Source organism: Dendrobates tinctorius, unplaced genomic scaffold (genome assembly GCF_039654945.1).
Source record: "Dendrobates tinctorius isolate UK_male_01 unplaced genomic scaffold, ASM3965494v1 ptg000060l, whole genome shotgun sequence".
NCBI classification, from domain to species: Eukaryota; Metazoa; Chordata; class Amphibia; order Anura; family Dendrobatidae; genus Dendrobates; species Dendrobates tinctorius.
In genome coordinates this window covers 6257703-6276604 of record NW_027361728.1, presented here as the reverse complement: position 1 = coordinate 6276604, position 18902 = coordinate 6257703, and the positions used below count along the sequence as shown (strand labels likewise).

General features: G+C 43.1%; 1 protein-coding gene across 1 annotated transcript in view; it reads left to right on the top strand.

The window, feature by feature from the left end:
- LOC141092729 (probable cation-transporting ATPase 13A4) overlaps positions 1-18902 on the top strand; it is a 328264-nt gene that overhangs the window by 58702 nt on the left and 250660 nt on the right. Inside the window, exon 5 of the mRNA XM_073579122.1 lies at positions 13245-13317. Coding sequence (XP_073435223.1) covers positions 13245-13317 — 73 coding nt within the window. The remainder of the gene's footprint in view (positions 1-13244; positions 13318-18902) is intronic.

The window sequence follows — 18902 nt, the reverse complement described above, 5'->3', positions numbered from 1 at the left end:
GCAACTCTGAGACCTTACTTTAGCCCGGTGCCAGAGAAAACGGATTGTTTGTCAATGGGGAACCCCAACAACCTGGTTCAGATACGGTGTTGCCACGCTTTGAGCTGAACCTGGATTTGTTGTACCGAGTGGAGAAAATGCGGGGGGAAATGGTAGAACAATTACTGGTACCTCAGACGTATCGGAGGCTGGTAACGGATTTAGCACATGCGCATGTACTCGGGGGCATTTGGGCCAAAAGAAAACCCTCGACCGAATTCTGCAGCGATTTTACTGGCCAGGGGTCCATGAAGAAGTTAAAAAATACTGTAGCTCCTGTCCAGTGTGACAGGTAACCAGTCCCCAGCCTCACTTTCGGAGCCCTTTGGTGCCTTTGCCAATTATAGAGGTGTCCTTCGAGAGAGTGGCCATGGACCTGGTGGGGCCTTTCAATAAGTCGGCAAGGGGACACCAACACATTCTTGTATTTATAGATTATGCTACCCGATATCCTGAGGCCATTTCTCTGCGCCACACATCAGCTAAGCTTATAGCAAAGGAACTCATGGGTGTTTTCATGGGTGGGAATTCCACAAGAGATTTTAACAGACCAGGGAACCCCCTTTATTTAAAAAATTATGAAGGAACTCTGCCGGTTGTTAAATGTTAAACAGTTGCGCACATCGGTCTATCATCCCCAAACAGATGGTCTGGTAGAAAGGTTCAATAAGACGCTGAAGAGCATGTTAAAAAAAGGCAGTTTCCAAAGATGGGAAGGACTGGGATCTCTTATTGCCATATTTGTTGTTTGCAGTACGGGAGGTGCCACAGGCATCTACGGGGTTCTCGCCCTTTGAACTATTGCACGGCAGACATCCACGGGGCCTACTCGATATAGCCAAAGAGGCCTGGGAGAACCAACCTACCCCCCACAAAAGTGTGATAGAACACGTTGCAAAAATGCAAGAGAGAATGGAGACAGTCCTACCCCTGGTCCGGGAACATACAGTTGTGGCCAAAAGTATTGACACCCCTGCAATTTTGTCAGATAATACTCAGTTTCTTCCTGAAAATGATTGCAATCACAAATTCTTTGGTATTATTATCTTCATTTAATTTGTCTTAAATGAAAAAACACAAAAGAGAATGAAGCAAAAAGCAAAACATTGATCATTTCACACAAAACTCCCAAAATGGGCCAGACAAAAGTATTGGCACCCTCAGCCTAATCCTTGGTTGCACAACCTTTCGCCAAAATAACTGCGACCAACCGCTTCCGGTAACCATCAATGAGTTTCTTACAATGCTCTGCTGGAATTTTAGACCATTCTTCTTTGGCAAACTGCTCCAGGTCCCTGATATTAGAAGGGTGCCTTCTCCAAACTGCCATTTTTTTAGATCTCTCCATAGGTGTTCTTTGGGATTCAGGTCTGGACTCATTGCTGGCCACCTTAGAAGTCTCCAGTGCTTTCTCTCAAACCATTTTCTAGTGATTTTTGAAGTGTGTTTTGGGTCATTGTCCTGCTGGAAGACCCATGACCTCTTAGGGAGACCCAGCTTTCTCACATTAGGCCCTACATTATGCTGCAAAATTTGTTGGTAGTCTTCAGACTTCATAATGTCATGCACACTGTCAAGCAGTCCAGTGCCAGAGGCAGCAAAGCAACCCCAAAACATCAGGGAACCTCTGCCATGTTTCACTGTAGGGACCGTGTTCTTTTCTTTGAATGCCTCTTTTTTTCTCCTGTAAACTCTATGTTGATGCCTTTGCCCAAAAAGCTCTACTTTTGTCTCATCTGACCAGAGAACATTCTTCCAAAACGTTTTAGGCTTTTTCAGGTAAGTTTTGGCAAACTCCAGCCTGGCTTTTTTATGTCTCGGGGTAAGAAGTGGGGTCTCCCTGGTTCTCCTACCATACAGTCCCTTTTCATTCAGATGCCGACGGATAGTACGGGTTGACACTGTTGTCCCCTCGGACTGCAGGGCAGCTTGAACTTGTTTGGATGTTAGTCGAGGTTCTTTATCCAACATACACACAATCTTGCGTTGAAATCTCTTGTCAATTTTTCTTTTCCGTCCACATCTAGGGAGGTTAGCCACAGTGCCATGGGCTTTAAACTTCTTGATGACACTGCGCACGGTAGACACAGGAACATTCAGGTCTTTGGAGATGGACTTGTAGCCTTGAGATTGCTCATGCTTCCTCACAATTTGGTTTCTCAAGTCCTCAGACAGTTCTTTGGTCTTCTTTCTTTTCTCTATGCTCAATGTGGTAAACACAAGGACACAGGACAGAGGTTGAGTCAACTTTAAACCATCTCAACTGGCTGCAAGTGTGATTTAGTTATTGCCAACACCTGTTAGGTGCCACAGGTAAGTTACAGGTGCTGTTAATTACACAAATTAGAGAAGCATCACATGATTTTTCAAACAGTGCCAATACTTTTGTCCACCCGCTTTTTATGTTTGGTGTGGAATTATATCCAATTTGGCTTTAGGACAATTCTTTTTGTGTTTTTTCATTTAAGACAAATTAAATGAAGATAATAATAACAAAGAATTTGTGTTTGCAATAATTTTCAGGAAGAAACTGAGTATTATCTGACAAAATTGCAGGGGTGTCAATACTTTTGGCCACAACTGTATGGAGGCAGCACAACAGTCACAGAGTCGGGTCTATAACCGGGAGGCTCGGGTAAGAACCTTTAGCCCTGGGGATCGGGTGTTGGTGCTTGTGCCTACCGTAGATAACAAATTTCTTGCAAGGTGGCAGGGACCCTACGAGATCATGGAGAAGGTGGGGCCAGTAGACTACAAGGTACACCAGCCAGGACGGAGAAAGCCAGAACAGGTTTACCATTTTAATTTGCTTAAACCCTGGAAAGATAGAGAGCACCTTGGTGGGGATAGTCCGCTGCCAGCGTTTCAGATGGAAAAGGCTCCGGTACCTCGGGGTGAGGCAGGAGAAGCCCAACCCGCGGTCAAAATTGCAGATACTTTGTCTCCTAGACAGGTTCAGGAGGTCCGGGAGTTCATTAGCCGAAATACAGATGTTTTTTCAGAGCTCCCTGGACGCACCTCCCTAATCCAACATGACATTGTCACAGAGCCACAGGCCAAGGTCCGACTAAAGCCTTATCGGGTGCCTGAGGCCCAGCGACAAGCCATCTCGGAAGATGTGAAAGCTATGCTACAGTTAGGGGTCATAGAAGAGTCTCAAAGTAAGTGGGCCAGCCCAATAGGCTTAATACCCAAGCCTGATGGGTCTCTAAGATTCTGTAATGATTTTAGAAAACTCAATGACATTTCAAAATTGGACGCCTACCCCATGCCCCGGGTTGACGAGTTGACAGAGCGCTTTGGGCAAGCACGGTATTTTACAACTCTGGACCTCACAAAAGGTTATTGGCAGGTACCCCTAACAGAGGCGGCGAAGGAAAAAACGGCTTTTGTAACACCTGAGGGTCTGTTCCAGTATAAGGTGTTACCCTTTGGGTTGCATGGTGCACCAGCAGCGTTCCAGCGGTTAATGGATATTGTGCTCCGTCCCCATCGCCGCTATGCCTCAGCCTATCTAGACGATATCATTGTGTACAGCACCGACTGGGAAAGCCACTTAGCAAAAGTACAGGCAGTGATAGACTCTCTGCGACAAGCAAGGCTAACCGCCAACCCAAAGAAGTGTTCCATAGGGTTGGAAGAAGCTCGGTACTTGGGGTATGTCATTGGGAGAGGAGTTCTCAAGACCCAAGTAAACAAAGTAGAGGCAATCCAGAACTGGCCCCATCCCCTCACAACAAAACAGGTAAAAGCCTTTTTAGGTTTGGTGGAATATTATAGGCGGTTCATTCCCAACTTTGCAACCCTGTCCGCGCCTTTAACAGATTGCTTAAAAGGGAAAAAATCTGTGATGGTCGACTGGAATGATCAGCTAGAGGAGGCCTTTACAAAGTTAAAATGGGCACTGTGTGGTACACCAGTCCTGATCACTCCAAATTTCAAAAAAGAGTTTGTTGTGCCGACTGACGCCTCTGAAATAGGGCTCGGTGCAGTGCTGTCTCAGGAAGTTAACGGGGAAGAGCATCCCGTTAGTTTCCTAAGCCGGAAGCTTACCCCAGCTGAAACCAGGTATAGTATTGTGGAGAGAAAGTGCCTGGCCATCAAGTGGGAACTTGAGTCATTCCGCTACTATTTGCTGGGGAGAACATTTCGGTTGGTGACAGATCATTCCCCTGTTACGTGGATGAGTCAAGCTAAGGAGAGGAATGCCCAAGTCATCAGGTGGTTCCTGTCCCTGCAAAATTTTAAGTTTTCAGTGGAACATCGCGCAGACAGACTACAGGGGAATGCAGATGTCCTGTCCATAGTTCACTGTATGTCATGTGTCCACCCCCTTAGGGTTGAACATAGGGGGGAGGTATGTGGTACAGTAAAGGGTGTTTTACTGGATGGGAGATATGTTTCTCCCAGCAGATTAATGTTTGGCCGGGTTTTTCCCTAAAGACAGGACCTGCGATGATGTCAGGGTCACGTGGTCAGCCCATGTGATGTCTATCTCACTGATGGGAGGGTTTGGGCCCTATATAATGGAGGTTGGTAATTGCCACAGTGTGTGTGTGTGTTTCTGGAAGCTACAGGAACTTGGCTACACTCAGCCTGAAACTTGTATACAGGATTCCCATGCAGCATGACTATAGCAGCAAGACTCGGAAGAACCCCGGGAATGGCACCTAGCGGAAGCCGCAGGACCTGACAGCCGCTTAGTTAAGCCCATCCTGTGAAAAGGGTGATTCTGGGACCAGTGGTTCTCCAAGCTGGAGTATGTGTTTGGTTTTTCCTTATGTTCTGTTAACCCGCTGGTTACTATGTGACATTAAATGACTGAAACTGGACTTTATGCCTGTTTGTTGCCTCGTTACTGCCGCCCTGCCATTACCTACCAGAGCGAATCCCTACAATATATATACATATATGTAATATATATAATATATATATATATATATATATATATATATATCTAATATATAAAGCTCAAAGTGTGTATGTATGTGTGTATGTGTGTGTGTGTATGTTTGTTTGTATGTCCGGGATAGGCATCCGCACCGTCGCAGCTACAGCCACAAAATTTGGCACAGTCACACGTCTGGACCCCGAGAGCGTCCTAAGCTATGTTGTGAGGCGAAATTTTAACCCCGCGGTTTCCAATTCACCAAACAATTTTGCCCCTATCTACATACTGGGGGAAAAAGTGTGTGTGCGTCAAGCCCCGCCCCTCATTGTGATGTCACAATGCCCCTATTTGCATACTGGGGAAGCAGTGTGTGCGCGCCAAGCCCTGCCCCTCATTATGATGTCACAATGGTTGCCATGGCGACGCTGATGTCATCAAAGGTTTCAAGCCCCGCCGCCGCTCATTATTATGTCATAATGGTTGACTACGAGATGGAGGATGTGTGATGAGTATATGGGCACCGGACTATGGGATGGAGGATATGTATGATGGGTATATGGGAACGGCACTATGGGATGGAGGATATGTATGATGGGTATATGGGAACGGGACTATGGGATAGAGGATGTGTGATGGGTATATGGGCACTGGACTATGGAATAGAGGATATGTTTGACGGGTATATGGGCACGGGACTATGGGATGGTGGATATGTATATGGGCATGGGATTATGGGATGGAGGATGTGTGATGGGTATACGGGCACTGGACTATAGGATGGAGGATATGTATGACGGGTATATGGGCACTCGACTATGGGATGGAGGATATGTATGATGGGTATATGGGCACGGAACTATGAGATGAAGGATGTGTGATGGGTATATGGGCACTCGACTATGGGATGGCGAATACATATGATGGGTATATGGGCATGGGACTATGGGATGGAGAATATGTATGATGGGTATATGGGCATGGGACTATGGGATGGAGAATATGTATGATGGGTATATGGGCATGGGACTATGGGATGGAGGATGTGTGATGGGTATATGGGCACTCGACTTTGGGATGGAGGATATGTATGATGGGTATATGGGCACGGGACTATGGGATGGAGGATAATTATAATTTTCTATAACTAACCACAGTTAGTTACTATGCCCGGGCAGCGCCGGGCTCTTCAGCTAGTATCTATCTATATAATCACCAGTTGGCAGCTGTCCCCAAAACTCAAAATGCACCACGGCAGTGCTACTTGCTGAATACATTATGGCAGCACAGCCATAAGTCAGACTCCACCCACACATGTCACATGGTCCTTCAGCCCAGCTGCCATCAGTGGTAGTGAGGCTTGGAACGCAGACAGGAAGTTTAAGATCCTGTCAGACACCTTCCTCCTAGGCGTGCGGTGTGGGTAAGAGCCGGGCAGGGAGGCAGCGGTGACTGCTGCAGTGTGGCAGCAATAACCTTCCTGTGTTCATCCAGTATTGATATGCAGAGCAGCGCCTAGCAGTCTGCAGTGTATGTGAGACGCTGGGGGGAGAGTGCTGCTCCTTCTGCTGCTGCTGGGGTGATACAGCAGAAGAACTGACATGAGCTGGAGGTTGGGCTGCTGATGAGCTCACCCACAGCACCCACAGCCCTGGAGTCTTACACTGGCATGGATGCCAACGTGCAGATATCAGTATGGGAACTTGCTACGCCACCATGAGGAGAGCAGTCAAGGTTCTCTGCAGAGGATTCCTGCTTTCCATCCCAGTAAATGATGCTGCAGCATCAGACATTAAACGGTTACTCCAATTTGACTATCTTATAATATAATCGCCAGTTGGGACTTCCGGCCGCTGTCCCCGAATCCCAAAAGGCACCGCATCAGTGTCACTTGTGCAGGCGCAGTTCGTGGCCTTAAGGGTACTCATAACGAGTAGTGAGTCCAATATAAGTCTATGGGAAATACGAGTAATGGACTGTGTGTGTGTGCTGGGCTGGGTGGGGACTGTGTGAAGACTGTGCCGGGTTGTGCGGGACTGTGCTGGCCTGTGCTGGGCTGTGCAGGTACTGTGCGGGGACTGTGTCGGGCTGTGTGGGACTGTGCCGGGCTGTTCAGGTACTGTGCAGGGACTGTGCTGGGCTGTGCGGGACTGTGTCGGACTGTGCAGGACTGTGCTGGACTGTGCAGGGACTGTGCAGGGCTGTGCAGGGCTGTGCGGGACTGTGAGGGGACTGTGTGGGCTGCGCCGAATATTGCAAGGCGAATAGTGAAATTTACTCGCCAGGATTCGAGTACCGTGAGTACCGCATTACTCGCCGAGCACCGAATCCTAACGAGTATACTCGCTCATCCCTAATATATATATATATATGTGTGTGTGTGTTTTGACGAATATTTTATTTTAAAATGATGTGTAAAATACAGAGAAGTGATCTATGTAAAAGCTTGTGTTAAAATCGCATTGCAGTCTGATAGCAATTGCACTGCATTCTGATGTAAATCGGATGATAGGTGTGAATAATCTGATTGTACTCGCACAAAAGACGCATGACACTAGCATGAAAATTGCATAACACTCGTCCGACTCTCCTACATCAAAAACGGACTGATTTTAAATTGCTAGTGTGTCTCTGCCCTAAAAAAAGAATTAACCCAATTGCTAAACGGCGTTACGACATAAAAAGTAAAAACACCAGAATTACATTGTTTTGGACACCGTAACATTGCATTAAAATGCAATAACAGGCAATCAAAAGAGCGCATCTACACCAAAAATGGCATCAATAATAACGTCAGCTTGGCACACGAAAGGTGAGCCCTCACCCAACCCGAAATTACGAGAAATGGAGACGCTACAAGTCATAGAAAATGACTCAATTTAAAAAAAAAATTGGATTTTTTTCCACCACTTAAATAAAAAATAACCTAGACATGTATGTGTCTATGAAGTCGTAATGACCTGGAGAATCATAATGGCAGGTCAGTTTTAGCATTTGATGAACATGGTAAAAAAAACAAACAAAAACGTGGAATTGCACTTTTTTTGAAATTTCATCGCATTTGAAATTGTTTTCCATTTTTGAATTCACAGTATGGTAAAACCAGTGGAGTCGTTCGAGAGAACAACTTATGCCATGAAAAAGAAGCCCTCCCATGGCCATATTGACAGAAAAAAAAAAAAAGTTATGGCTCTGTGAAGAGGGGGAGTGAAAAACAGAAACGCAAAAACTAAAAAGGGCTTTGTCATGAAGGGGTTAAAGTCCGATCCCTTACTGTATGAAGTTAAGAACAGAAGGATTTTTTGTGGCTTCTGGATCAGACCTTTATAACAAACTAGATGCTACAAACTATTTTAAAGTCATGTCCCCTACTTTATGACACAAGAACAGTGCTCCTGGATCAGGGCTCTACAACTTAATTTCAACCTAGCCAAATGACAAAGTGTGATAAAGTAGGTTGTCTAAATTTTTGCAATTTCCAAATTATTCTATTTTTTATGTGCCTTAGGTCTGCAGAAAGCTGCATATCACCACAGCACTAAATTACAAGGTGGGATACAGCAGGCTGTTTCACATTTATCTAGTGAAAAAATATTAATTAGAATGCTATACTCGTGCATGAAACATAATTGAAGCAGTGCACAACACACTTGTAGGACATGTGCCCTGCTGTTTTTCTCTGTGGAACTCAAAAATGGCCAAAAAAATGCTGGAAGGTAAATTTAACAGCCACACTAGCTAGCTACACTGTCTGATATACAACCACCTAGCAAACGATCTAAAATATGGAATACAGCAGGCTTCTTCACATTTAGCTAGCAAAAAAATATTAATTGGAATGCTATACTCATACATGAGCACAATACAAGCAGTGCACAACACACTTGTAGAACATGCGCCCTGCTGGCTTTCCCCGTGGACCTCAGTAATGCTACAGTAATAGCTACACTATCTGACTGATATACAACCACCTATCTAACTAGGAGAAATCTTGCTGTTAACAGTTGCATTGTCAGGAGCAGCCTTTCTGCGCTGTTACAGTGTCAAAATGGAACGGAAACAAGATTTCCGCTATTTATTTGGAGAGGGACATGTGATTTCAGCAACCAATGACACAAGCCGTTGTGTCAGGACATTGTGGGTGTTTCCTGCTCCCTGATTGGGTAGCTGCAATGTGCACACATAAAGTTAGAAACAAAAATGACTGTTTACAAGAGCGCCGTGCCTCTGGGCTCTGCTAACCCCCTCCCCTCATCAAAAAAGTGCCAAACACTCATGATACACCACACCACTATTATCGTTGCTAATGTGCTGAAAATACTTTAGTGTTAATGCAAATATTTTCCTGCACTTTTACCGAATGTTACAGATTTTTCCCGAATTTAAACAATTTTGCTCGTGTTTCTGGTAACGCAACCGAATGTGCTATATTTTTGCGGAATTTATGTTTGGCAATCGTTTTCCAAACAAATTATATTCCACCACAGGCAAACCACCAGATGGAGACTCAATTTGGAGTCTCCACATTTCAAAAAATAATTGTCACACAACACTAAAGTGTCATTAATTTCAACAGAGTAGAAACAGTATAATAGGCCTCTGACACACCTTCCAATACAGGCAACCCACCAGATGGAGACCCAAGTTGGGGTCTCCACATTTCAAAATATAATTGTCACAGAGCACTAAAGTGGCATCAATTTCCACAAAGTATAAATAGTATAATAGGCCTTTGACACACTTTCCACCACAGGCAACTCACAAGATGGAGAGCCAATTTGGAATTTCCATATTTAAAAAAATTGTTTGAATCATCAGCAGTAGTGGCAACAGCAGGCACAGAAAACGCCACAAAGATGGCACAGACTGCAAAAAAGCGAGATCAATACATGACACTAAAAACAGGAGAGGTTGAGGGCACAGGAAGAGGCCCTAGACGAGGTTTAGGAGGCAGAAGCAGTGGAGGAACTTTTAGATACAGGGGTTGGCATGCAAGTAATGGGAACTCATAGATTTGTGGAGCAGGCCTACACCACCACCAGAGTCAACCAGTGACCTGTGAGCGAGATGGAACACCCCTGACGATGTTTTCTCGTCCAGGTGTTAGTGGTGAAATGCACCTTGGCAAACAGATTTTTTTCAGAGAACAAGTGACGCTGTCTGTGACATGCTGGTGGAGCACAGGCACAGCTTTCTTTGAGAAGTAATAGTGTCACCCCACCTTGTGGGATGCAGGCTTAGTATCTCGGAGGGTGGTTCAGTCACAGTGACTCTGTTGGCTCTAACAATCCCTAGGTTAAGTGGCAATTATAAAAGGGGGAGTTTACGGTTATGTGAGACTGAGGGTTATGTTGATGCCTGCAAGGTATGAGGCCGCGGAGAAAAGAAGCATACACCGGAGGTCCCGGGCAAACTTGAAAGATGAATTTTACTGAAATCTTGAAACAATTCTTATGTTTTTCCATAAAACAGTCATGGATAACAGATACAATTTTCCTTAAGCATTGTGTTAGTCAACGCCTTTTCTCGGTCCCGGCCTAGGGAGGATGGCAATAACTTTTCATATAATTCACTGTGCTGTGTGAAGGGGGGAGGATTAGCTGACCTTAATCGGATTGGAGTATCCGGATAATCTGCTGCGCAGCTCTGCAGCTCCTTTGCTTGTCTCAGCACTTTGTTGCTGCAAATGCGGGGCACTCCAAGAAAGAGGTGCTTTTTATTATCCGCTTGTCCTAGACGAGGAGCCTCAATTTCCTACCTCCTATCACCACCAAAACCACACGTAACCACACGTTTCCAGTCTCCCACACCACCTCCAACTGCCACTTATTTTCCAATCAGAAAAACAAGTTGTAATGCCAAACTAAGTCAGAAGAGGGCAGCATAGTACTACACGTTATAATACCAAAACAAGACAGGAGAGGGCAGCATAATAAGTAATTTACCTCCTCCCAAGGCAAAACAGAAAACCGTTGACACAAATCCAATCATATATTAGTAATGGTTTTTCTGGTCACTACAATAGCGACTGGGCAAACTGGTACTGGGGTACTGCGACGGCTCTCGAATTTCAAAAACATCTGAATCCACCAGGCGGAAAGGCAGCATTTCCGTGGCCAACAGATTGGAGATGATGGCGATGAAGCTATTAGCTTTGCCATATGTAAGAGGAAACATTCTTTTACGAGATCATGAGCACAACTGCAGGAAGGAGAGTTGGCTGCTGTGCTGAGAGAGGACGGATTACAGAAAGCAGGACAAACTGCTGGACTGTGACTGAGGTGCAGACCGAGATGTTATGGTTGATTGAGAAAGATGTGTTGTGCTAGGTGACACAAAAGCAGCAGTCATGTCTACTTCCTTAAAAGCTGACAATCTCTCACTCACCCTGACTATGGTGGGTAGCAATTATATTTCTGGAGCCGGAGATATGTGTGTGAACATCTGGAATGGTGACAAAGGAGAAAGAAGCAGGAGATGGGATTGATGAAACGGCCAGTAGTTGGCAAGGTCCGCTAGTCTGCATTTTAGCGCAATGAGATTCCCACACTAAGGCATGTTGATTGCACATGTGTTGGTTCATTCATGTAGTTTTCAAATTATTGCAATGTTTGCTTCTACTGAGTTTTTTAGCAAATTTGACAGATAACGTGTGTTGAGTCATACTTTGTGGTCTCAAAAAATGCCCAGGCTAGGCAACCCTTGCCGTCTCCACGAACTGCACACTCCCAGCTGATGCTGGCCACAGGTAGAGTTGGGACTGATGATGCAGTGATTGTCATGGTTGCATCACTTTGTGCCTGTGTGGGAAGCAGCAGCAAAACCCCCTTATCTTCTTCCTCCTCCATCTCCTCTGCTGAGCTACTCATCTGCATACCTCTGGGTTCCCACCAAGTGGGGTCTACAACTTCATCATCATCCTTTCTGTTCTCACACTCCTCCTCTTCCTGCCCTGACATCACTGTACAGTCCGTGTGTGCTTCTGGTATCTGAGTTTCATCAGGATCACCTCCACCCTTGGCTTTTAACATCTGGTGATGAGGGTCTGGATTCTACTTGAACCCTACTTTGTCCGGCCCCAGATATAACATGAAAAAATTTTGGGCATCGATGCAGATGCTTTCCTCCTCTGGATTCTGTGATTCTTTGGAACAGACTTCTGATGCCCATGGAATACAACGTGTGAACAGATCTTTAGAATGGCCCATCTGAGGTTCCCCACAATTATTTGGGCATTTGGAAATTTTTGATAAGGGGGAAACAAGAGTGATTGGTGTGCCACCTCTGAGGATTGTACTGTGTGTAATGTTAAGGTATAGGAAGAAGAGGAGAGGCCATTTGTTGAGGCACTTGCCATCCACCTGAGCACATGCTCTTTCTGAGCCTCATCTGCAAGGCGTACCCCTGTGCGACTGCCAAAAAAGGGAGCCAAATAGGCTGGCCTTTAACAGTTGTTGTCAGTGGTCTTTGGATCGGACGAGATGGTGTTTGTTCACTTGAGCTTTCATTCACATTAAAAACTAACCCATGTACACGTCAAAACCAAGCCTATTCACTCTTCCACCACAACCTCAATTTTTCCCACTCATGTTGTAAGTAGCCTTCTCCTCTTGCACCTTGCTGTTTTCTCAACCTGTTAGACGCCTGTAAGTAAATGAACAATCACAATTTATTTTTTTGGCTAGTGTGCTTGAACAACACTGTTATGCCAAACAATTTTTAAGTGGAAATATAGCCTTCTCATTTGCCTCTGGAACACAGTTTAAGCATAACGGATTTGGAGTAGCCAATTTCAACTATTGTCTGCATCACTATATTAGGCCTAACAATTATTAAAAGGAAATCTGGCCTTCTGATATGACACTGAAACACAGTTTTAGCACAAACAATTTGGAGTAGCTAATTCCCTCTAGCTCATCATACAGCACCACTATCGTAGCTAAAGTAATAAAAAATACGGTACATTAGTGTAAACGCGATGATTTACCGAACTGTGACCAACTTTTGCCAAGTTTGATTAAAAATGCTTGTGAAAGTGTAATTAGCTACAGAGCATTATGGGGAGGCCCATGAGATAGCATAAACAATGTGAGCCCACTCTTTGATGCTGCAGTAGTTTGGGAAATGGTGACAGACAAGGTTATTTTTGCAAACCACAAATCGAGTCTCAAGTTTGAATTCTTGTGAAAAGGCAAATTTCCGGTTATTCTTTTCAAACTCAATCCTCCGCAGCTCAATTCGCCCATCTCTATTGATAAGTGTATGTGTATAATCTGTGTATGTATGCAATTAATTTTATCAATATACTTTTTATTAGCAATCTGTAAAATTGCGCAAGATGGTTTCGTCTCATAACAGTATGAAGGTTACTGTACTTAACAAAAATGGAGGTGAGTGACATAAACACCTGATTTTCATCGTTTAGCTACAAAATTAAATTAAACTCTTTATTCATGTTTTTTTTTCATACAATTTTTAAAGAGCACTTTTCATCAGGATTTTATACCCCAAACTAATTGCATGTATATAAGTGCTTTAATGCTGAGTAAATACTTACCTTTCTCATGGAAATCTGCTTTGCTGTTTTAGAGAAATCCATTGTTGGAATTGCATGCTATTGAGTTACAAGTGCAGTGGGCAGACACTGCACTTACAGTTCTTCTACATGTCTGCCAATTTCCCACCCACTGCTTGTCTCTTGTCTCTGACTGGTGACCTATGTTTCAGAGCCCTGTCAGTCATATATAGGAGTTAGGCAGAGGATGGGGATTTGGCAATGAAGCAGGAGAGCTGTAAGTGCAATGCCCACCCCACTGCACTTGCAACTCATTAGCATACAATTGCAACTACTGACCATTAGTTTGGGCCATAAAATCCTGATGACAGGTTCTCTTTAAATGTGCAGTACTTTATGAAGGCAAGGACTGTACTTACCAATGACTATGTCCAAGGAAAATAGACGTGATATAGAGGGACTGGTACCTCTTTATACAGTCATGACCAAAAGCGTTGGCATACATTCTTGGGATCTTTCCAAAATTGTGGGTAACAGCTTTCGTTCAAGCATGTGATGCTTGTCCAAACTCCTCTGTGGCAAGTAACTGGTGTGGGCAGTATGAAAATCACACCTGAAACCAGCAAAATAGGGGAGAAGTTCAATCTTTGCATTGTGGGACTTTATGTGCCACACTAAGCATGGAAAACAGAAAGAAGCAAAGATAGCTGTCTGAGGACTTCAGAACAAAATTATTGAAAAATATCAATAATCTCAAGATTACAATTCCATCTCCAGAGATCTGATGTTCCTTTGTCCACGGTGCGCAACATAATCAAGAAATATACATCCCAATGCACAGTAAGCAATCTCCCTGGATGCGGATGCCAGAGAAAATTGACAAAAGGTTGCAACACAGGATGGCCTGGATGATGGATATCCACCCCCACTCAAATTCCAATGAAATTTAAGCTGTCCTGCAGGCTCAGATTGCATCAGTGTCAGCGAGAACTATCCAACGACATTTGAATTAAATCAAATGCTATAACATAAAACCTATAAGGACTTCACTGCTGACACAGACATAAAAAACATGAGTAAGCCAAAATCCTTGTGGGAAATGTCTTCTCTACAGATGAGATCAAGATGGAGCTTTTAGGTAAAATACATCATTCTACTGTTTGCCAAAAACAGAATGAGGCCCACAAAGAAAAAAACACAATACCTACAGTCAAATATTGTGGAAGTTCAAAGATGTTTTAAGGTTGTTTTAATGTCTCTGCCACTGAGTGCCATAATTGTGTGCAAGACATCATGAAATTTGAAGATTACCAAATGATTTTGGGTCACAATGGAGTGGCCATTGTCAGAAAACTGAATTTGCATCCTAGGTCATGGGTTTTCCAGCAAGACAATAACCCAAAACATTCTTCAAGAAGCACCCAGAAATGGATGGAAACAAAGCGCTAGAGAGTTCTGAAGTGGCCATTAGTGAGTCCAGATCTAAATCCTATTGAACACCTGTGGAGAGATCTTAAAATTGCTATTGGGAGAAGGTAACCTTCAAATATGAGAGATATGATGTTGCACTTTAATAGTGCACATCCGATGCATCTGAAAAGGGGTTTGCCTTATAGTCAAATGATAAGATTACGAAAAATCATTAACAATGAAGCTAATTTCAATAAGCAAATTGAGGAGCTGAAAACACGATTCCAACAACAGAGGATATCCATTATTATTATTGAATGAAGTACATGATCAGCCGGCAGTCAGCACAGAACACAAAAAAAAGAGGAATATTGGGTATTCAGTTTTAAACACAGTCCCACTGATAGAATTATACATGCTGCAGTACAAAAAAAATTGGCATGCTTTAGGATCCGATAAAAACTCACAGAAGTTTATAATGTAGATTGGATATATCTATATTTCTCTAAAAATCTTTAGTCAGCAATTTGCATTAGAAAGTAATTATTAAAAACGTATGGTAATTACTTTCTAATGCAAATTGCTGACTAAAGATTTTTAGAGAAATATAGATATATCCAATCTATCATTAAGGCTACTTTCACACATCCGGTGTGTGGGGTCCGGCGGCGTGCAGGCAGCGAAAAGCCGAGCCGCCGGATCCGGCCTGCAGCCGTGACACCGGATGTGTATGCGGCGTCTGATACGGCTCGGACATGATTTAAAGGAGCCGCAGGAGGAGGTGGACAGAGGCAGCCGCTGAGAGAGACAGCTGCTGAAAGGGAGGTGAGGGGAGGGGAGGAGAGGAGAGGGGAGGGGAGAGGAGAGGGGGTGGAGAGAGAGAGAGACATGTGGGGTTAACACTCAGTGTCCAGGCGAGAGAATCTCTCTCTCTTGCCGGGCACATTTTGGGTTAACCCCACAGAGAGATCTCTCTCACCCAGACACTGTGAGTGTTAACCCCACAAGTGCCCTGCGAGAGAGATCTCTCACAAGTGTCCGGGTGACAGGGAGAGATCTCTCTCTCTCGCCGGGCACTTGTGGGGTTAACATTCAAAGAGTCCGGGCATGCGCTGTGGAAAAAGCCGGTCCGGCGCTGACAAAAAACGTTGCAGAGAACGTTTTTTGCAGATGCCGGACGGCTAATTTTTGCCGTGTCTGGCAACAACCGGACACGACGCATAACCATCCGGCACGATGCGGCGACCATGAAAGCTTATGGGATCCGGTTATGAAAAATTTTGCCGCATCGTGCCGGATTACAAAAGCCGGATGTGTGAAAGAGGCCTAAGTCCTATTGGACCTTGTGCCTTGGAATTTATTATCCATTTCGCTTCATGTCTCGTTAACACTTTATTGAGACGTGCAATGAGTAACATTTCGTGATTGGAAATATCTTTCTCTTGTACTGTATAATAATAATAATCGTTATTTTTTTATATAGCACTAACATATTCCGTGGACACATTTTCATCACTGTCCCCGATGGGGCTCACAATCTAAATTCCCTATCAGTATGTCTTTGGAGTGTGGGAGGAAACCCACGCAAACACGGGGAGAACATTCAAACTCCTTGCAGATGTTGTTCTTGGTGGGATTTGAACCTAGGACCCCAGAGCTGCAAGGCTGCAGTGCTATCCACTGAGCCACCATGATGCCCATATATGCATATGCCTTATTAGGCTCATATATGCATATGCCCATATATGCATATGCCTTATTAGGCTCAAAGACCCCTTTCCAGTAATTATGGAAGAGTAGTGTTCACAAAATCTAGTAGCAAGTGGCCTTATTGTTTTTCCAATATAAAAAATAAACATGGACAAAGCAAAATGTAAACTACAAATTTAGTCTTATGTGAAATGATGTTCTGCACTTGGTGCTGAATAGATCTGTTTTGTAAAGGATTTTTAGTTATATGGAAATGGCAGTGATTGCCATTCCCACATTTGTGGTTACCTTTTGGAGAATTATATTTTAACCAATTATTATCTGTCGATAAAAGGCGATTATGAACTAAAAGATCAGCTACATTGTGTCCTTTTGTTCGCAAATTGTGGACTTGAGGATATTCAATAATTTGTTTGTTTGTTTGTGTCACATTTATCACAAATGATTTTTTTTCAAGAAGTTTATTAACCCTTCAGGTGCTTCACAGGAATTTTTGGAATGTTTAAAAAAATTAACATTTAACGTTTTTCACAAAAATTTTTATTTCACATAAAAAATTTTTTATTTTACCAAGGGTAAAATGAGAAATTAGACCCAAAAGTTGTTTTACAATTTGTCCTGAGTATGCTGATACCCCATATGTGCAGGTAAACCACTGTTTGGGCGCATGGCAGAGCACGGAAGGGAAGGAGCGCCGTTTAAATTTTTCAAAATAAAGGATGGAATCTCCAGCGCTGGACTTCAGTTAAAAATACATCATTTATTGTAAATTCTTAAAATAGAACAGAAAAAAGTATGAATAAGGACATACAGGCAGATGGGGTCTCTGGTGGTCTCCAACCAACGCGTTTCGACCTAGAGGGTCTTACTCATGGTTCACACTAGACCAATACTGACGACTACAAATAGTACAAAAACTAGTAAATCACAGGTGTTGGACAAAAGAATTAATGAAAATAGGGAGTATCCCTACCAGTTAACTCTTGCAAACACTCAGCCTAATGTGGAGCTGAAACAAAAACTTGTCGGAAAAACAGGAAAAAAAAAAAAAAAAAAAAAATCTAATAAAAAGATATCATAAGAATATAATAACAATCACAAAAATTATCAGAATAACCAGAATTGAATAGGACTAAGTAGAATGTAAATATACAGAAGAAAATATCAATCTAATTGCAATATTAAATCAAGTCGTTTGTTCAGACCTAATGGTACTCTTGTATTTAATTTAAAAATCCAAAAGGATTCATGATTTAATAATTTTCTCCTGAAATCACCTCCCCTAGTAGATCTATAGACTTTCTCTATTGCTATAATTTTGAGACTATCAGTTTTACCTCCATGAACAGTTTTACAATGATAAGAAACTGCTGAAATATTATAATTACTACTAGTAGCTTCTGACAAGTGTTTCCTAATTCTCTTTTTAAGAGGTCCTATTGTACAGCCTACATATTGTAGGTTACAAAAAACGCATTCAATAACATATATTACTCCTTCTGAATTACAATTTATGTGAGACTGAATAGGGTATGATATGCCAGTAACACTAGAAGTGAATCTGCTGGTTTTAACCACATAGTTGCAGACTTTACAGGGATGATGTCCACATTTGGAAAAGCCTTTATATGACAACCAAGTATTATTTTTAGTTCTCCTATTGCTGATAAAAAGACTGGGGGATAAGATATCGCTCAAAGCAGGAGCTTTCCTGGCTATGTATCGTATCTGGGTATTGTCCAGAATTTGACCAAGTTTATTATCATTGTGTAAAATAGGTAAATATTTTTTGACAATGTCCTTTATCTTATTGAATTGTGGACTGTACATGGTAGAAAAACTAACTATAGGACGGTCATAATTATTACAGGGGGCCCGTGTGCGATTCTTTTTCTTGTTAGCAGTAACTCCAGTGTGTACAAGGCTCAAAGGAGATTCATTCAGCAGGGTTTAAATTTTTCAACTCAAAATTGGCTGGAATTGAGATCGGATGCCATGTTGCAGTTGGAGGACCCTTGATGTGCCTAAACTGTGGAAACCCCCCACAAGTGAAACTATTTTGGAAAGTAGACCCCCCAAGGAACTTATCTAGATGTGTGGTGAGCACTTTGAACCCCAAAGTGCTTCATAGAAGTTTATAATGTAGAGCCGTGAATATAAAAAGTAATATTTTTTCCAGAAAAATAATATTTTCGTCCCAATTTTTTATTTTACCAAGGGTAACAGGAGACATAGGAAACCCAAAAGTGGTTCTGAAATTTGTCCTGAGTTAACGATATGTGAGGGTAAACCACTGTTTGGGCACATGGCAGAATGCGGAAGGGAAGGAGCGCCGTTTGA